The sequence below is a fragment of the Scyliorhinus canicula genome, chromosome 1, assembly GCF_902713615.1.
Source record: "Scyliorhinus canicula chromosome 1, sScyCan1.1, whole genome shotgun sequence".
Lineage (NCBI taxonomy): Eukaryota > Metazoa > Chordata > Chondrichthyes > Carcharhiniformes > Scyliorhinidae > Scyliorhinus > Scyliorhinus canicula.
This window is the reverse complement of record NC_052146.1, coordinates 288,094,253-288,110,966: the sequence shown is the minus strand read 5'-3', so window position 1 is coordinate 288,110,966 and position 16,714 is coordinate 288,094,253. Positions and strand designations below refer to the sequence as shown.

The 16,714-nt window shown below is 47.5% G+C and overlaps 1 protein-coding gene across 7 annotated transcripts in view; it reads right to left on the bottom strand.

Moving 5' to 3' along the window:
- Positions 1–16,714, bottom strand: part of ltbp1 (latent transforming growth factor beta binding protein 1) — a 424,359-nt gene that overhangs the window by 166,871 nt on the left and 240,774 nt on the right. For all 7 annotated transcript variants that reach the window (XM_038814844.1, XM_038814856.1, XM_038814865.1 and 4 more), the window contains 3 exons: positions 12,183–12,205; positions 8,453–8,543; positions 6,518–6,616 (listed from right to left, as the gene is read on the bottom strand). In XM_038814844.1, the coding sequence (XP_038670772.1) occupies positions 6,518–6,616; positions 8,453–8,543; positions 12,183–12,205 (213 nt within the window). The remainder of the gene's footprint in view (positions 1–6,517; positions 6,617–8,452; positions 8,544–12,182; positions 12,206–16,714) is intronic.

Sequence of the window (16,714 nt, the reverse complement as noted above, 5' to 3'; positions counted from 1 at the left end):
CTACCCCAAGCTTCATCCATGGTCTGCCTGGGATATCATGAGTTCTATAACTTGCTTAGCTTGTTATTCATTACAAGCACTGCAGTGGCTGGTGTGATCCTTGACCTCATTGCTCATGTACAGCCAGTAGAGCACTTCTCTTGCCTTCATTTGCAAATGTCCCTTCATCTCTATGCCGGCAGGGATTGGAATATTCAAAGCTATACTGGCTCACCCAGCAGTCAATATCTTGTACAAAGTTGGAGACTGAAGTTTGAGTTATTCTCTGCTGTTTCTTACCGTGGCTGTCTCTCCTACAGCTATCAAAATCATTTCAATTTCACCTGCACGCTGATGTTTTATGTGATGGAGAATAATAGTTTTTTGGCCCAAAGTTTCACCACAGGTGACCTAAGATCATCTGACTATGGCAGGCCATGTTACTCAAAAGGCAGCAGTGCACCAAAGCATTTCTCCAAAACAGGTTAGAAAACTCCTCCGAGAAACTGTACATGAGCCTATTCCCCAGGGACGGCCGATAACCGATAACCCACAAATAGCCAACACCGCAAGTAGGCTTTCACTGCAAGTGATCTGTGAGTCACCTCCCTCCTGCCCCGAATGCCGGTGATTATTCAATTGGGAAAAAAACATGTTCACTTTGTAAAATGGAAGATTAAATTTGTCATTGCAGCATGTGAAATTTCAGGTTTTGTTACACTTTAGGTGGAATCTCCAGCCCTGCCCTCTGCCGGGATCTTCTGGTCCCCCTTCCAAAGTCAATGGACGTTCTGCTGGTCCACCTCATCCCACGCGGCAGGTCCCACCAGGGAGAGGCCAGAAATTCCCGACCATCGTCTAATATGTCCCTTACTGAAGATGTACTTGGGTCAGCATGCCTTTAAGCACTAAGCATTACACTGGAGCAGCATAGAGACTGAGTGTGTGGGCTGGATTTAATGCTCCCCCACTGATGGTTTTCGAGGTGGCGGGAGGCGAAGAAACAGGAAATCCAGTAAGCGCCATGCCCGCCACCGCCTCATCTGCAATTTTTCCAATGGCAGAGTAGGCACCGGAAGGCATATCTGCCCTTGGGCTAATTGAGAGTGCAGGCCTCTGCCCTGAGATTTAACTAGCAGCAGGAGTACCATGTCAAGCATTCAGCCCAGCTGCTTTCCCAATGTGAGCAGGTAGGGGGCCCTCCTATCAGAGGCACAATCCCGCCAAAGGTGTAAACCCATCCACCAGTTTCCCCTACTTCCCCAAGCCTCTCTAACTCAGTCCTCTCCCCCAAAGCTGGGCTTACCAGCTTGGAGCAGACTCTAGGCTCACTTGCCATTCCACATAGAACATAGAACAGTACAGCACAGTACAGGCCCTTCTGCCCATGATGTTGTGCCGACCATTTATCCTAATCTAAGATCAACCTAACCTACACCCCTTCAATTTACTGCTGTCCATGTGCCTGTCTAAGAGTCGCTTAAATGTCCCTAATGGCTCTGTCTCCACCACCTCTGCTGGCAGTGCATTCCACACACCCCCACTCCCTGTGGAAAGAACCTACCTCTGACATCTCCCCTATACCTTCTTATGTCCCCGCGTGACAGCCATTTCCACTCTGGGGAAAATAGAACAGTACAGCACAGTACATCTCCAGCCATGTGCCTTCCTCTCGGCCTCGCTGCAGTGCCAGCAGTGACCATTGCTGCCGGGGGCTCTGACAGTACTGGCGAACTGCCGGCCTCGGTTTGACTGGTCGCTCTCCAAAGCATGGCTTCCTGTTGCTGAGGGGACGAAAGGCCCACTTTAACTCAATTAACAGCCATTTAATTACTGGGATCACAAATGAGCCCACGATAGTGAACAGTATGGTTTAGATTCAAACAGGGAAAAGGATTGAGTCGGTGGATAGGGAATGGCTTTGGCATTCCTAATGTTTAGTTGGAGGAAATTTCTGCTCAAGCCGTCCGAGATATCGGACAAGCACTGTGGCAATTTAATGGTAGTGAAAGTGTCGAGAGGGATAGCAATAAGTTTGAACTGGATGCTGTCAGCAGCCTTGGGAAACTGATGCAATGTTTTTGGATGATGTTGTTGATGGATGGCGTGTAGGTAAGAAATCAGCTGTTTAGGATCAACAATTGATGTCTCAAGCAGAATAAGACTCCAACCTCTTGTCAAACAGCAGTTGTTTCTGCAATCTGTGGAATATTTCACCAGTCACAAGCTGTAACGTCCAACAATAATCATGTCCTTATTCTATCCCACAATATCCTCATCACAGCTGTCTCGAGTTTTAACTTTACTAGACAAGAGTCATTTGCAAACACAGCAATGCACCTAAATACAGAAAGAACCTTCGTAAAACTCAACCTAATCTTTAAATAAACATCGCTGAGGATGTTTAGTAGGAAACCAAATCCACTGGACCAATTTGATTACTTCAGTAATCCCGTTTCTGATTATAGAGTCAGACTTCCTTTAAACATCCTTCACCTGTTTAGTTGCAGAGGGACAATAATGAAAGCTGTAAACCCAGATGGCACAGTCGCTTCAAAAGTAAACAGGACTATTTTTATTAACGAACATAGTGAGGGCTTCTGCGATAAAACAGTTAAGGAAAACCATTTGCTCACTTTCAGTCATATCTCAAGGTCCTTACTAGTCACATCACCTATATTCAGTATAATAACTGGGAGAGAATCGAAAAATTGTTTCATCATAGTAAATTAGTTCTGGCAAAATGAACTAATCTTAGTGTTTTTTAAATTCATTTTTAGTGGATGTGGGTGTCACTGGTTAGGCCAACATTGCTTGCCAAACTCTACTTGTCCTTCCGAAGGTGGTGGTGAGCAGCCTTCTTGAACCACTCCAGTCCCCGAGGTGTAGATACAACCACTGTGCTGTTAGGGAGGGAGTTCCAGAATTTGACCCAGCGACAGTGAAGGAACGGCAGTACATTTCCAATTCTGGATGGTGAGTGACTTGGAGGGGAACCTCCAGGTGGTGGGGTTCCCAGGTATCTGCTGCTCTCGTCCTTCTAGTTGGTAGTGGTTGTGGGTTTGGAAGATGCTGCCGAAGGAACCTTGGTGAGTTCCTGCAGTGCATCTTGCCGATGGTACACACGGCTGCCACTGTTTGTCGGTGGTGGAGGGATTGAATGTTTATGGAAGGGGGAGCAATCAAGCGGACTGCTTTGTCCTGGATGGTGTCAAGCGTTTTGAGTGTTGTTGGAACTGCGCTCATCCAGGCAAGTGGAGTGTATTCCATTACACTCGCGACATGTGCCTTGTAGATGGTGGGCAGGCTTTGAGGGGGGGGTCAGGAGATCGGTTACTTGCCACAGGATTCCTAGCCTTTGACCTGCTCTGGTAGCCACAGTATTTATATGGCTCATCCACTTCAGTTTCTGGTCAATGGTAATCCCAGGAAATTGATAGTGGGGGATTCAGTGATGTTAACAGAATTGAATGTCAAGGGGCAAATGTTAGATCCTGTTGGAGATGGCCATTGCCTGGGACTTGTGTGGCGTGAATATTACTTGCCACTTGTCAGCCCAAGTCTGGATATTGTCCAGCAGATGCCGAAAGGATTGGGCGCATTGTGTTGCACTCCAGGGTTGAATATTATCCAGAACTCCACCATTTAAGCTTCATTCTGGATTACATTTGTTCCTGGGGAAATGTCCGAATTGGGCAACACCTTCAGGAAAGATGGCAAGGATAATGACCACCTGTGATCTAATCGAATGGCGAAACAGACTCGAGGAGCTGAATAGCCTCCCCCAGTTTTATTTCAGCGAGGTCGTGAACAGAAAGGCAACCCTAACCAAATAAATACGGTAAACGTCACAGTATCTTTGTAACTTCCATTTTTAAGAAATGTGGCTCCAGCTCCTTACATGAGCTGGGGTGTAGATTGAATTGTTCTGAATCTAGGACAAAAGTTCGGCACAACATCATGGGTCGAAGGGCCAGTTCTGTGCTGTATTTGCTATGTAGGTCTTGTTGCATTTGGACATGAAGTGTTTATTTGAAAGCCACTTGTATTGGCACTTTCATATATTGAGTTTTTCTAATAAGTCCTAATTTTTGCCTGAACTTTGCAGAAATAGTTCATTACTTTCTGAATGCTCTATTTTTCATGACAAACTTGACCGTGTGACATGAGTTCACCTATTTACTCGTTGTATAAAACAAAATAATTTCTTCAGTGTGTCCAAATACTGGTGGTGCGGGAGGGAGATGTGCAGCAAACAAACAAGAACAGAGCATATGTTGTTCCGTCAGCATTCTCAACTAGCACATGGGGTGGGAGGGGCCCCCAAGCCCCTCCCCCCAAACCCACAATGTGCTTTCCAGCGGTGGGTGTGACTCGCCATTGGGCGCCAATGAGATCTTCTAGTTCCGTCAATGTCCACACCATTTTGCCCGTCTCGTCCAGCCCACCATCGGGGAGCCCATTGCAGGGGTGCGCCTTTGACCGGAAGATCCCGCTGGCGGAAAGGGCTGGAAAATCCCGCCCATGCACACCAAAGACATTTTTATGATACTTTTGATGGGGTTGGAGAGAGATTTCCGAGAATACGGCGACTGTAGTTATCGGCTCACTAGGGTGCCTGTGGTGTAATGGCAGTATCACTGGGTGAGCAATTCGGAGGCCCAGACTAATGCTGGGGTCGGCGGGGGTTGCAATGGTTCAAATCCCACGGTGGCAGTTAGTGGGACTGGGGGCTGGTTAGTTTTCGGTGGTTCCAGTGAGATGCAGAATGGTGCTGACAGCACAGGTTCAATCCTCATACTGGCTGTGCTGGTTCATGGAGGATTACCTCCTCAACTTTCCCCGTGCTTATAAAGTGGTGCCCCTCAAGCTACCTCTACCCAATTCTCTCTCTCTCTCTCTCTAATGGAACAACTTGTCAATGATCCTTTCTGGACTATGAATAATTACCCACGCCATTCACTTACACAAAATTTTAAAATTAGCAAAAAGATAAAATCTTATCTTGTAATTCGTATAATCAAGCACATTCTTCCCTCTGTAGTAAGTTGAAAGACTGAGAACTAAAGTTAAATATGAAGAACAAAAAAAAAGAACAAAGAAATGTACAGCACAGGAACAGGCCCTTCGGCCCTCCAAGCCCGTGCCAACCATGCTGTCCGTCTAAAATCTTCTACACTTCCAGGGTCCATATCCCTCTATTCCCATCCTATTCATGTATTTGTCAAGAAGCCCTTAAACGTCACTATCGTCCCTGCTTCCACCACCTCCTCCGACAGCGAGTTCCAGGCACCCACTACCCTCTGTGTAAAAAAACTTGCCTCATACATATCCTTTAAACCTTGCCCCTCGCACCTTAAACCTATGCCCCCTAGAAATTAACCCCTCTACCCTGGGGAAAAGCCTCTGACTATCCACTCTGTCTATGCCCCTCATACTTTTGTAGACCTCTATCAGGTCGCCCCTCAACCTCCGTCGTTCCAGTGAGAACAAACCAAGTTTATTCAACCGTTCCTCATAGCTAATGCCCTCCATACCAGGCAACATCCTGGTAAATCTCTTCTGTACCCTCTCTAAAGCCTCCACATCCTTCTGGTAGTGTGGCAACAAGATTGGAACATTATACTCCAAGTGTGGCCTAACTAAGGTTCTAAGTTAGAGGCTTTGTTTTTGATCCAATAATTAGGGGGTGACACAGTGGCACAGTGGTTAGCACTGCTGCCTTATAGCACCAGCAATCCGGGTTCAATTCCGGGTGACTGTCTGTTGCACTTTTTCCCCGTGTCTGCGTGGGATTTCCTCCGGGTGCTCCGGTTTCCACCCACACTTCAAAGCTGTGCGTGTTAGGTGGATTGGCCACGCTAAATTGCACCTTAGTGTCCAAAGATGTGTAGGTTTGGTGGGGTTACAGGGCTAGGGCTGGGGAGTGGGCCTAGAATAAGGTGCTCTTTCAGAGGGTCGGTGCAGATTCGATGGGCTTAATGGCCTCCATCTGCACTGTAGGAATTCCATGGTTCTATGCATTAATAGATTTATCGAAAAGTACCAGGTGCAATCGCTGAAGCAGCTTAAATCCTGTCAGGAAAGGTGTGTTTCTATGAAGGATGGAATGGGGAAATATGGCTGAAAGCAGGTGAAGGATATGATGCAAAGGCTTTAGCTCAAAAGGGAAAACTTCCTCATTCTAATAACCTTTCTCCATTTCTGAAAGTCTCTTACCCGTTATAAATCTCGCAGTGTGACCTGGCCACTGCCTTCTCTGGTAAACGTGGAACATTTCCGGAAAATAATCATTCAGGATGCAAAGGATAAATGGTCTAAAGTAGGGCTGATAACAGAGGTCACGGAGAATAGGCCGCTTATTTAGCTGTTTGAAGTTCCGACACAAAGGACAAATCCATTGGACAAATCATTTGCGCTTTCTGCCGATGTATCTTAAGGCAGGAGAGAAGTAGAAACCCGGGTTTAGCTGCGGTGTCCCGCTGAAAGTTATGGCAGTCGATCAAGAGGAAATTCTCGCCGTTCACGTTTACTGTACCTGCGACTTGAGTAGACGCAATGAAGTGAGTCAAGCTGGACGTGGACACATCAGGGGCAATGTGGACCGGGATTGGGGGAGAGGTTTTCTCCACCACTCCTGTAACAAAATAAGAGCAAAAAGATCTAAATAGCAGAGGCAAAAGTGGTGCAGCATTTTACATTTCCAAATTTAAAAGTAGCTTAATTTCTCCGCAGGCAACTGAATCTACGGCGAATAGAGAGTTCAAATCTCAGGCTCACCGGACTGTGGCTTTTTTAAAAATCAAAAAGCGGTTCATTAATCAATCCTATGTCACCTTTGGTGTGGGGCTGGGGGTGGGCGTTGGTGAGAAATGGAAAGTGATGTCAGGACGGTATCCCCTTCCTACAATGTGAAACAAATCCAGTCAGGACCAACGATGGGAATATTGGCATCGGGAAGAGTTTTCCAGCCTTTCCCGTTGCCCTGATATTTTGGTCCCGTCGAAGTCAACGGACTTTTGAATGGCTTGCCGCCACGGCCCCGCCTCCCACACGACAGGGCCACAAAATTGTGCCCAAAGTTGTAATGTTACTGGTCTAGCAATCCGGAGCCTCCAGACTAATATTCCAGTGACAAGAGTTCAAATCCCATCTGCGGCAGTTGGTTAATAAAGCTGGAATAATAAAGATGGTATGGGGAATAATGATTTTGAGACTACTGGATGTGATAAAAACCCTTCTGATTTACTAATCCCCCTTCAGAGGAGGAAATTGGCTGTCGTTACCCAGTCTGGTCTACATGAGACTACAGACCCACAGCAATATGGTTGATTCTTAACTACCTTCAGGAATGGCCTCGCAAACCATCAAACTGTTGCAGGGGTCGGAGAATCGGCGGGGGCGATTCCCGGCATGCCGCTCCGACGCCTGCGAGGTCACCGCGGCGCCAGTCGGGGGCCGCTGAAATAGGCCCCTGCGCCGATTCTCCGCCGGCGACCGGTTGAAGTCCCACCGGCGTACCACCCAGCGGGAGCTGGGACCCACGGCCACGGCCGCGGTCCATGTGGGGGGGGGGGGGGAATCTGACTCCGGGCGGGGCCTCAGCAGTGGCCTGGCCCACGATCGGGGGCCACCGATCGGCAGGCCATCGCGATCTGGGGGGGAATCTACCTTACTCCGTGCGGGCCCGCTGTGTGGCTCCGCCATGTCGGTGGCACCTGCGCCGAGGTGGGCCGCCACGCGTATGCACGGACCCGCCTGCGGCCGCCGTACGCATGTGCGACCACATGGTCTGGACAGCAGGGCCCCGTCAGCAGCCAGAGCCGCGGGACGCATGGCGGGGCCTCGCTAGCCCCCTGGAAAATGGAGAATCACCCCGGGCTTTCGAGGATAAAAGTCCGGAGTGATTCTCGCCCGTTTTCTGGCGGGCGTGGCGACTTAATCCCCAAAAGAGAGAATACCGGCCCATGGGTGTACCTACACCACATGGACTGCAGTGGTTCAGGAAGGCAGCTCACTTCCAGAGGGCAATCAGGGACAGGCAACAAATGCTGGGCGATGCTCACATTCCAAAACAAATCAGAAAATGGTGTCGGTAGAAGCCACAATGTATGAGGGCAGAGCTGCCCTACGCTCCCAGGGGAGGTGTAAGGGGAAGGGGATTCGGAGAGAGCAGAGGAAAGAAAACTTTCCCCACACAGTTCGTCCTGTGAAAAGTGGGAAATGGTCCAAAGTGGCAGCTCGATCAAATTCTAATGCAGAACTGCAAGTTCATCCGGGTCAAAAGTCAAAACAACATCAAACTGAAACATAGCTACAGACACGGTAAACAGCTAGATACATCTGACAAATTAGAAATAGAAGCACAGTTATATCCACTGTTGCTACAGCTGCAAGCGATGGGAGGACAGGACGGGGGGCAGCGGAGAATCAATGTATAGTAATAGTTGGTTGTGATATAAAAAGTACATACCAGGGAAGCCAGAGTTTATCTGGATAGTGGTAATACTAGGAGACAGCTGTGGCAGACCAGATTCCACAACGTGCTTTTCTTTTTCAAGTTCCTGAATTCAAGGAAAAGATGACCTCTTTAAAGGCAGACAAATATTAATGAAACATTAGAACCAAAAACACTTGTAGTAATGAGTTGGAACCCTGACAGAACCACTGATTGCCATACCAAAATAATCAATTGTTAAGATCAAGTGCTACCATGATCAAATACTCTCCTCAAGTCCCAATTTATGCTTTTTTTAAACCACAGAATATTAAATTCATACCTCCTTTGCTTCTGTTCTGCTCTCCTACCCTTTTTCCTTCTATTCACATTTGTCCATCATTTGTTCCCTGTCCTACTGTACCCTTCCTAATTCTGTCTCGCCTCATTTACACTTTTCTCTCTCTTCCCTTCCATTATCCTCTCTCTCCACCCTCCAGAATAGCCTCCCTCTCTCAACTTCTATCTTTGTCATTTTTTCATTTCAGCCATATTTTCCTGTCTTAATTTTGATCTCTTTTCCATTTCTGTCCCGTGCTTGCCCTTTACCCGCTGATGTCTCCCTTTTGTTCGCAGCCTGCATTTTCACTCTTTCCCGCTTTCCCCAGACTCTTTATCTCCTCTTTCACCAATCTCTCTATCCCCCTTTACCCAGTCTCTATCCCCCATTTCCCCAGTCTCTCTATCCCCTCTTTCCCCAATCTCTCTATCCCCTTTTCCCAGTCTCTCTATCCCCCCTTTCCCCAGTCTCTCTATCTCCCTTTCCCCAGTCTCTCTATCCCCCCTTTCCCCAGTCTCTCTATCCCCCCTTTCCCAGTCTCTCTATCTCCCCCTTTCCCCAGTCTCTCTATCCCCCCTTTCCCCAGTCTCTCTATCCCCTCTTTCCCTAGTCTCTCTATCTCCCTTTCCCCAGTCTCTATCCCCTCTTTCCCCAGTCTCTCTATCCCAGGGGTGGGCAAACTACGGCCTGCGGGCCGCAAAGGTCTTTATGTGGCCCACCAAGATCAAGTCATCAAAAAAAAAAAAAATTGTTTTTTAAAAAAAAAATTTTTTTTTTTTGTAAGGTTAATGGGGGGGGGGGGGGGGGGGGGGGGGGGGGGCTGTTGGGTTACTGGTATAGGGTGGATACGTTGACTTGAGTAGGGTGATCATTGCTCGGCACAACATCGAGGGCCGAAGGGCCTGTTCTGTGCTGTACTGTTCTATGTTCTATATGAGGCGCCCAGAATCATAACCGGGTGAAGCGCCATTTTTGAAAAATAGAGAAAAAGAGGGCTAAAGGCAGGATGCCGGCAGGGGAAGCGCTGAGGTATATGCCGCACGCTAATTGGTTACAACCGGGACTATTAATTAATATACTATGCGGCCCTTTAAAATTGTGAATTTCTGAATGCGGCCCTTGCACGGAAAAGTTTGCCCACCCCTGCTCTATCCCCTCTTTCCCCAGTCTCTATCCCCCCTTTCCCCGGTCTCCATCTCCCCCTTTCCCCAGTCTCCCCACCCCCCTTTCTCTATTCTCTCTATCTCCCCCTTTCCCAGTCTCTCTATCCCCACTTTCCCCAGTTTCTATCCCCCCTTTCCCCAGTCTCTCTATCCCCTCTTTCCCCAGTCTCTCTATCCCCCCTTTCTCCAATCTCTCTATCCCCCCTTTCCCAGTCCCTCTATCCCCCTTTCCCCAATCTCTCTATCCCCCCTTCCCAGTCTCTCTATCCCCTCTTTCCCCAATCTCTCTATCCCCCTTTCCCCATTCTCTCTATCCCCTCTTTCCCCAGTCTCTCTATCCCCCCTTTCCCCAATCTCTCTACCCCCCTTTCCCCAGTCTCTCTGTCCCCTCTTTCCCCAGTCTCTCTGTCCCCCTTTCCCCAGTCTCTCTATCACCCCTTTCCCCAGTCTCTCTACCCCCTCTTTCCCCAGTCTCTCTATCCCCTCTTTCCCCAGTCTCTCTATCCCCCCTTTCCCCAGTCTCTCTATCCCCCCTTTCCCCAATCTCTCTATCCCCTCTTTCCCCAGTCTCTCTATCCCCCCTTTCCCCAGTCTCTCTATCCCCTCTTTCCCCAATCTCTCTATCCCCCCTTTCCCCAATCTCTCTATCCCCTCTTTCCCCAATCTCTCTACCCCTCCTTTCCCCAATCTCTCTATCCCCCCATTCCCCAGTCTCTCTATGCCCCCTTTCCCAGTCTCTCTATCTCCCCCTTTCCCCAGTCTCTCTATCCCCTCTTTCCCCAATCTCTCTATCCCCCTCTTTCCCCAGTCTCTCCATCCCCTCTTTCCCCAATCTCTCTATCCCCCTTTCCCCATTCTCTCTATCCCCTCTTTCCCCAGTCTCTCTATCCCCCCTTTCCCCAATCTCTCTACCCCCCCCCCTTTCCCCAATCTCTCTGTCCCCTCTTTCCCCAGTCTCTCTGTCCCCCTTTCCCCAGTCTCTCTATCACCCCTTTCCCCAGTCTCTACCCCCTCTTTCCCCAGTCTCTCTATCCCCCCTTTCCCCAATCTCTCTGTCCCCTCTTTCCCCAGTCTCTCTGTCCCCCTTTCCCCAGTCTCTCTATCACCCCTTTCCCCAGTCTCTACCCCCTCTTTCCCCAGTCTCTCTATCCCCTCTTTCCCCAGTCTCTCTATCCCCCCTTTCCCCAGTCTCTCTATCCCCCCTTTCCCCAATCTCTCTATCCCCTCTTTCCCCAGTCTCTCTATCCCCCCTTTCCCCAGTCTCTCTATCCCCTCTTTCCCCAATCTCTCTATCCCCCCTTTCCCCAATCTCTCTATCCCCCATTCCCCAGTCTCTCTATGCCCCCTTTCCCAGTCTCTCTATCTCCCCCTTTCCCCAGTCTCTCTATCCCCTCTTTCCCCAATCTCTCTACCCCCCCCTTTCCCCAGTCTCTCTATCCCCTCTTTCCCCAATCTCTCTATCCCCCCTTTCCCCAGTCTCTGTCTCCTCATTCCCCAGTATCTCTATCCCCCCTTTCCTCAGTCTTTCCGACGGCAGAAGAATGTTGAGACCCAAAGGAAGTCACAATCCGCTGACACAACCAGGGAAGTTAAAACTTCCCCATGGACAGAATTACATTGACTGGGGCACGAGAACGTCTCCGACACTGATCTTAGACTTGTGTTTGATGCTCAGAAATTTATCCTGAGGTGCTCCGGTTGTTACTCACGGATATAGGACCTGGGTTGACAGTGATGAACAACGGGATAAAGTACGGGATCCAGAATGCATAAAATTTTATTTAAAACAAATCTTCCCCCTTCCCCCACCCCAGTGAAAAAGGGTAAGGGCACATTTCTAATCTGGGAATGACCACCAAGGCAATGTCACGGCCAGGAAGATCAGTGCTTATATTTCTATGAGATACAGAAATTAGGAGTTGGCCATTCAGCCCCTCGAGCCGTAACTGGTTTTCTATTTCAATCCTGACAGCTAATAGATTAGGAAAGGCAAGACTTACTGTACTTCTGTAATGTCTGTTCACATGACTCTCAGCCACACACTCCCTCCCCCTATCAGTCTGCTGAATGTTTGTAAACCTCAGCCCATCTGGGAGACACGTTGACCCTGACACCCTGCATCTAGAATAGGCTGGATAGATCGTCAAGTCTGTACTACAAGCCTGCATTGCTGACGCAGTTACAGAACTGAAAAATTTATAGTGAACATCCTGTAGTTCCAATTGTTGTATTACAGTCATATGAAAGCAGATTTATAACCTACCTGTTCAGGCATGCTGGTCGCCACTGTAATAAAAACATTTTTAAAAAGCCGTCAATGTTGGAAAATTGTACAGTATTTTCAGATTGACAAATGTATATAAAGACAGTGTTTTGATTCGATTATAGAAAATTCCGTGGGGCCAGATGCAAGATTTTCAAAAACCCAGGGAAATGCAGCACAAAGTTGAGTTAATGTGGATTGTGTTGTGTATTTCATCGAGCAAAGTTAACACGTGGACCCAGGGCAGGCAGCCATAACTGAACTAACTTCACTGTCCGTGTGGAGTTTGCACATTCTCCCCGTGTTCGCGTGGGTTTCGCCCCCACTGCCCAAAGATGTGCAGGGTAGGTAGATTGGCCACGCTAAATTGCCCCTTAATTGGAAAAAATGAATTGGATCCTCTAAACTTTAAAAAAAATAACTGAACTAACTTTATTTATACCATCCAAAGGGCAGCACGGTGGCGCAGTGGTTAGCACTGCTGCCTCACAGCGCCGAGGTCCCAGGTTCGATCCCGGCTCTGGGTCACTGTCCGTGTGGAGTTTGCACGTTCTCTCCGTGTTTGCGTGAGTTTCGCCTCCACAACCCAAAGATGTGCAAGGTAGGTGGATTGGCCACGCTAAATTGCCCCTTAATTGGAAAAAATGAATTGGGTACTCTAAATTTTTTTTTTTTTTTTAAATAAAAAAAATTAATACCATCCAAAAAGACAGGGCAGCAGAGAGGGCAATATAACAGAATAGCCGATCTTGCAGTATATGACCCCCCCCCCCCCCCCCATTTATAACTTAGACATTAAAATGTAAAATGGTACAAGTGGCTAAACCAACACAATAGCTGAAATTTAACAGGTTGGGTTGCATATTTGTTTTCGCTGTAATTACAACCCAACTATATATGGCTGAAACTTACATGTAAAACCTAAATGTTTAACACAAATATCATAATTTGACCAGAAATAATGAAGAAATTAACGACTTTATTCTTCCTCACATTACACAATTTACCTGGCTTCTTTCTATTTCTATTTGGATATCTCCTTCAATTTCCATTCGGAAATTAGGTCCCAGGTTCGATTCCCGGCTTGGGTGACTGTCTGTGCGGAGTCTGCACGTTCTCCCCGTGTTGGCATGGGTTTCCTCCGGGTGCTCCGGTTTCCTCCCACAGTCCAAAGACGTGCAGGTTCAGTGGATTGGCCATGATAAATTGCCCTTCGTGGCCAAAAAAAGGTTAGATGGGGTTTTTTGGTGACGGGGATAGGGTGCAAGTGAGGGCTTAAGTGGGTCGGTGCAGACTCGATGGGCCGAATGGCCTCCTTCTGCACTGTATGTTCTATATTCTATGTTACATTAGCCTGTCTCTGCTCTCTCAAACTCTGACTTTATCAAACCTAAACTTTGACTATGATTACCGAAGATTGGGACTGTATCAGGGATTCACAGTAACTTCAAAGCAGTGTCAATGTATGCCTTCTTGTGACAATAAAGATTATTATTAATTGATTTGCCTTTATGAAAAAAACGGACTCACTTTGCTCTATGGTTAGATTATGTAATATTGGCAACATTTCAGTTTATTTTGTACTTTAACTTTCTTTCTGACTTCCATTATGGACTGTAGGAGCAATTTGAGTTATAGGTAGTTTATCATGCTCTTCCTTTATCAGATTTCCTCTTTCTAGGAAATAATCTGCATGATACTGACAAGGATTTTGTCTAACCTTCACTAGCTATGTGAATGCACCCAGTGTTGTTACAACAATCCCAATGACATACTTCTTCCTATCACCACAATGACATTCTGATCAGCACTGAACTCTCCAAGTTTCATGCCTGGTGTATCAGTGGCTCATCTTCACTTTGCTTTTGTTTTTCTCTTGCCTTGCTATTGACGTCATAATTAGAAGCTAAACCTTCTCTAAAGGGCATGTGTAAACACCAACTCGTAAAGTGAGCAATCTGAGGGGTCTTTCTGTAAAACAACAGAAACTAGCCTCGCCTGTACCAAAGAGAAACATGGAAATTTCTGCCTAGTTTGTCACCTTGCACGTGATTTTGCAAAGACCGTTTCACAATCTGTACAGTTCTTTCATTATCACGGTGCTGGGTGATAATGTGATATTAAGGTGCGTGTTGACTTCATTTAGAAAAAAATCAATTAAGGGCCAGTTTAGCCTCGCCAATCCACCTACCCTGCACATCTTTGGGTTGTGGGGGTGAGACCCACGGGGAGAATGTACAAACTCCGCATGGACAGTGACCCGGGGCTGGGATCGAACCCGGGTCCTCGGCACGTTAGGCAGCAGTGCTAACCACTGCGCCACCATGCTGCCGCGACTTAATTCTTCCTCAGAAATATGTCAAACTCTTCTAACATGAACTCTGGACCATGAGCTGATGCCAACACCTCTGGCAACACATAAATTGCAAACCAAATTTTCAAAACCTCAATAGTTTTGGCACTTGTAGTACTGGCATAGACTCAAACCCACTTGCTACAGTTATCGTTCAAAACAAAAACTCTTTCCCTTCCACTTGACAGACGTGTACACGGTCCAATGGTTTTCTTGTGTATGACCGCGGAATAAAAGGAACCTTGATTGGATCATCATGGGCAGCACAGTGGGTGCTTCACACTGTCGCTTCACAGCTCCAGGGTCCCAAGTTTGATTCCCGGCTTGGGTAACTGTCTGTGTGGAGACTGCACGTTCTCCCCGTGTCTCCGTGGGTTTCCTCCGGGTGCTCCGGTTTCCTCCCACAGTCCAAAGATGTGCATGTTAGGTGGATAGGCCATGTTAAATTGCCCTTCTTCTCCTAAGAGGTTGGGAGGTGTTGAGGGATTGCTGGGTATGGGGTGGAGGTGTGGGCTTAAGTGCGGTGCTCTTTCCAAATAACTAATTCGGGGATCAACTCAGAATAATACACAACAAACCCTGTGAATGGTGTAAGTTCTTCGCTGTTTTCTATTCTCATTGCTTTTAAAATCCCCTCAACCTCTCAACCGTTGATATCTTCACCATCTATTTGGTGACCCAGCTATGTTACACTTGTGTAATATCCCGCACGGCACTTCTGGGGTAGGAATGATTGTCTTCCCCATGGACCTTACGGAGTACGAGGTTGCCCGCTGCGGGGCGGGGAAACTCCTTTTAGCTTTGTATAAGAGGTTGGCCAGGTAAGGCTCCGACCAGCAAGAGATCACGGTAGTGATCCACCAGGAAGTGTATATACCATCATTGTAAATAAATCCAAATTCTTTATTTTACTTAGTGTGGACTCCCCGTGTCCTTATTAAAATTTGACACTGTAAAAAACGTTACTGCTTTTTAGCTGTGATGACATACTCTTAAAGTCAATCTAGTACTTTGTTCAACCTGACAAGAGTGCTAATTCTTTTTACTGCACATTAGAATGCTATCTAAGAAGCAGCACATTCCATCATCCCACTGTGTATTTGGACCATGATTTTCTGGAACACTGCAGGAGCAGTGGACACCCAAACGGTAACCTTTCATACAGGTCCTGCCCTTTGTATGGGAAGCAGTTCTTTGCTCGTCAGTTAATTCATTTCATTTCATTCAAATTGCAAAAGTGCATTTGACAAATCTATCTCACTGAATGTTAATATCATGTCAATTACATTGGTACAGTTAAGAGAAATAGTTGCTGGGTATTAATTATCTTGAGCACGTATAAATAGGCTGGCTGGGACACTGGGGGAGTGGGAGCAGAGCTGGAAGATTTAACAAGTCAATAAACTATTTTCATCAACCGGCTTGGATCCTATTAACACTGAACACCTTCCCACTGGCTAAATGGGCGGCACGGTAGCACAGTGGCTAGCACAGTTGCTTCACGGCACCAGGGACCCGGGTTCGGTTCCTGGCTTGGGTCACTGTCTGTGCGGAGGCTGCACATTCGCCCCATGTCTACGTGGGATTCCTCCGAGTGCTCCGGTTTCCTCCCACAAGCCCTGAAGAACATGCTTGTGAGATGAACTGGACATTCTGAATTCTCCCTCAGTATACCCGAACAGGTGCCGGAGTGTGGCGACGCGGGGATTCTCACAGAAACTTCATTGCAGTGTTAATGAAAGCCTTCTTGTGACACTAGTAAAGTTTATTATTATTATATATACCGAGAATAGAAGATAAGCTAATTCGGGAATAGAAAATACTGTATCAATTGTGACTCAGTTGGTATCACAAAGTTCTGGGTTCAAGTTCCACTCTCTCCAGGACTTGAGCATGTCAAATCAAGGCTGACACTCTAGCAGGGCAGCAGGGTAGCATGGTGGTTAGCATAAATGCTTCACAGCTCCAGGGTCCCAGGTTCGATTCCCGGCTGGGTCACTGTCTGTGTGGAGTCTGCACGTCCTCCCCCTGTGTGCGTGGGTTTCCTCCGGGTGCTCCGGTTTCCTCCCACAGTCCAAAGATGTGCAGGTTAGGTGGATTGGCCATGCTAAATTGCCCGTTGTGTCCTAATAAAAGTAAGGTTAAGGGGGGGGGTTGTTGGGTTATGGGTATAGGGTGG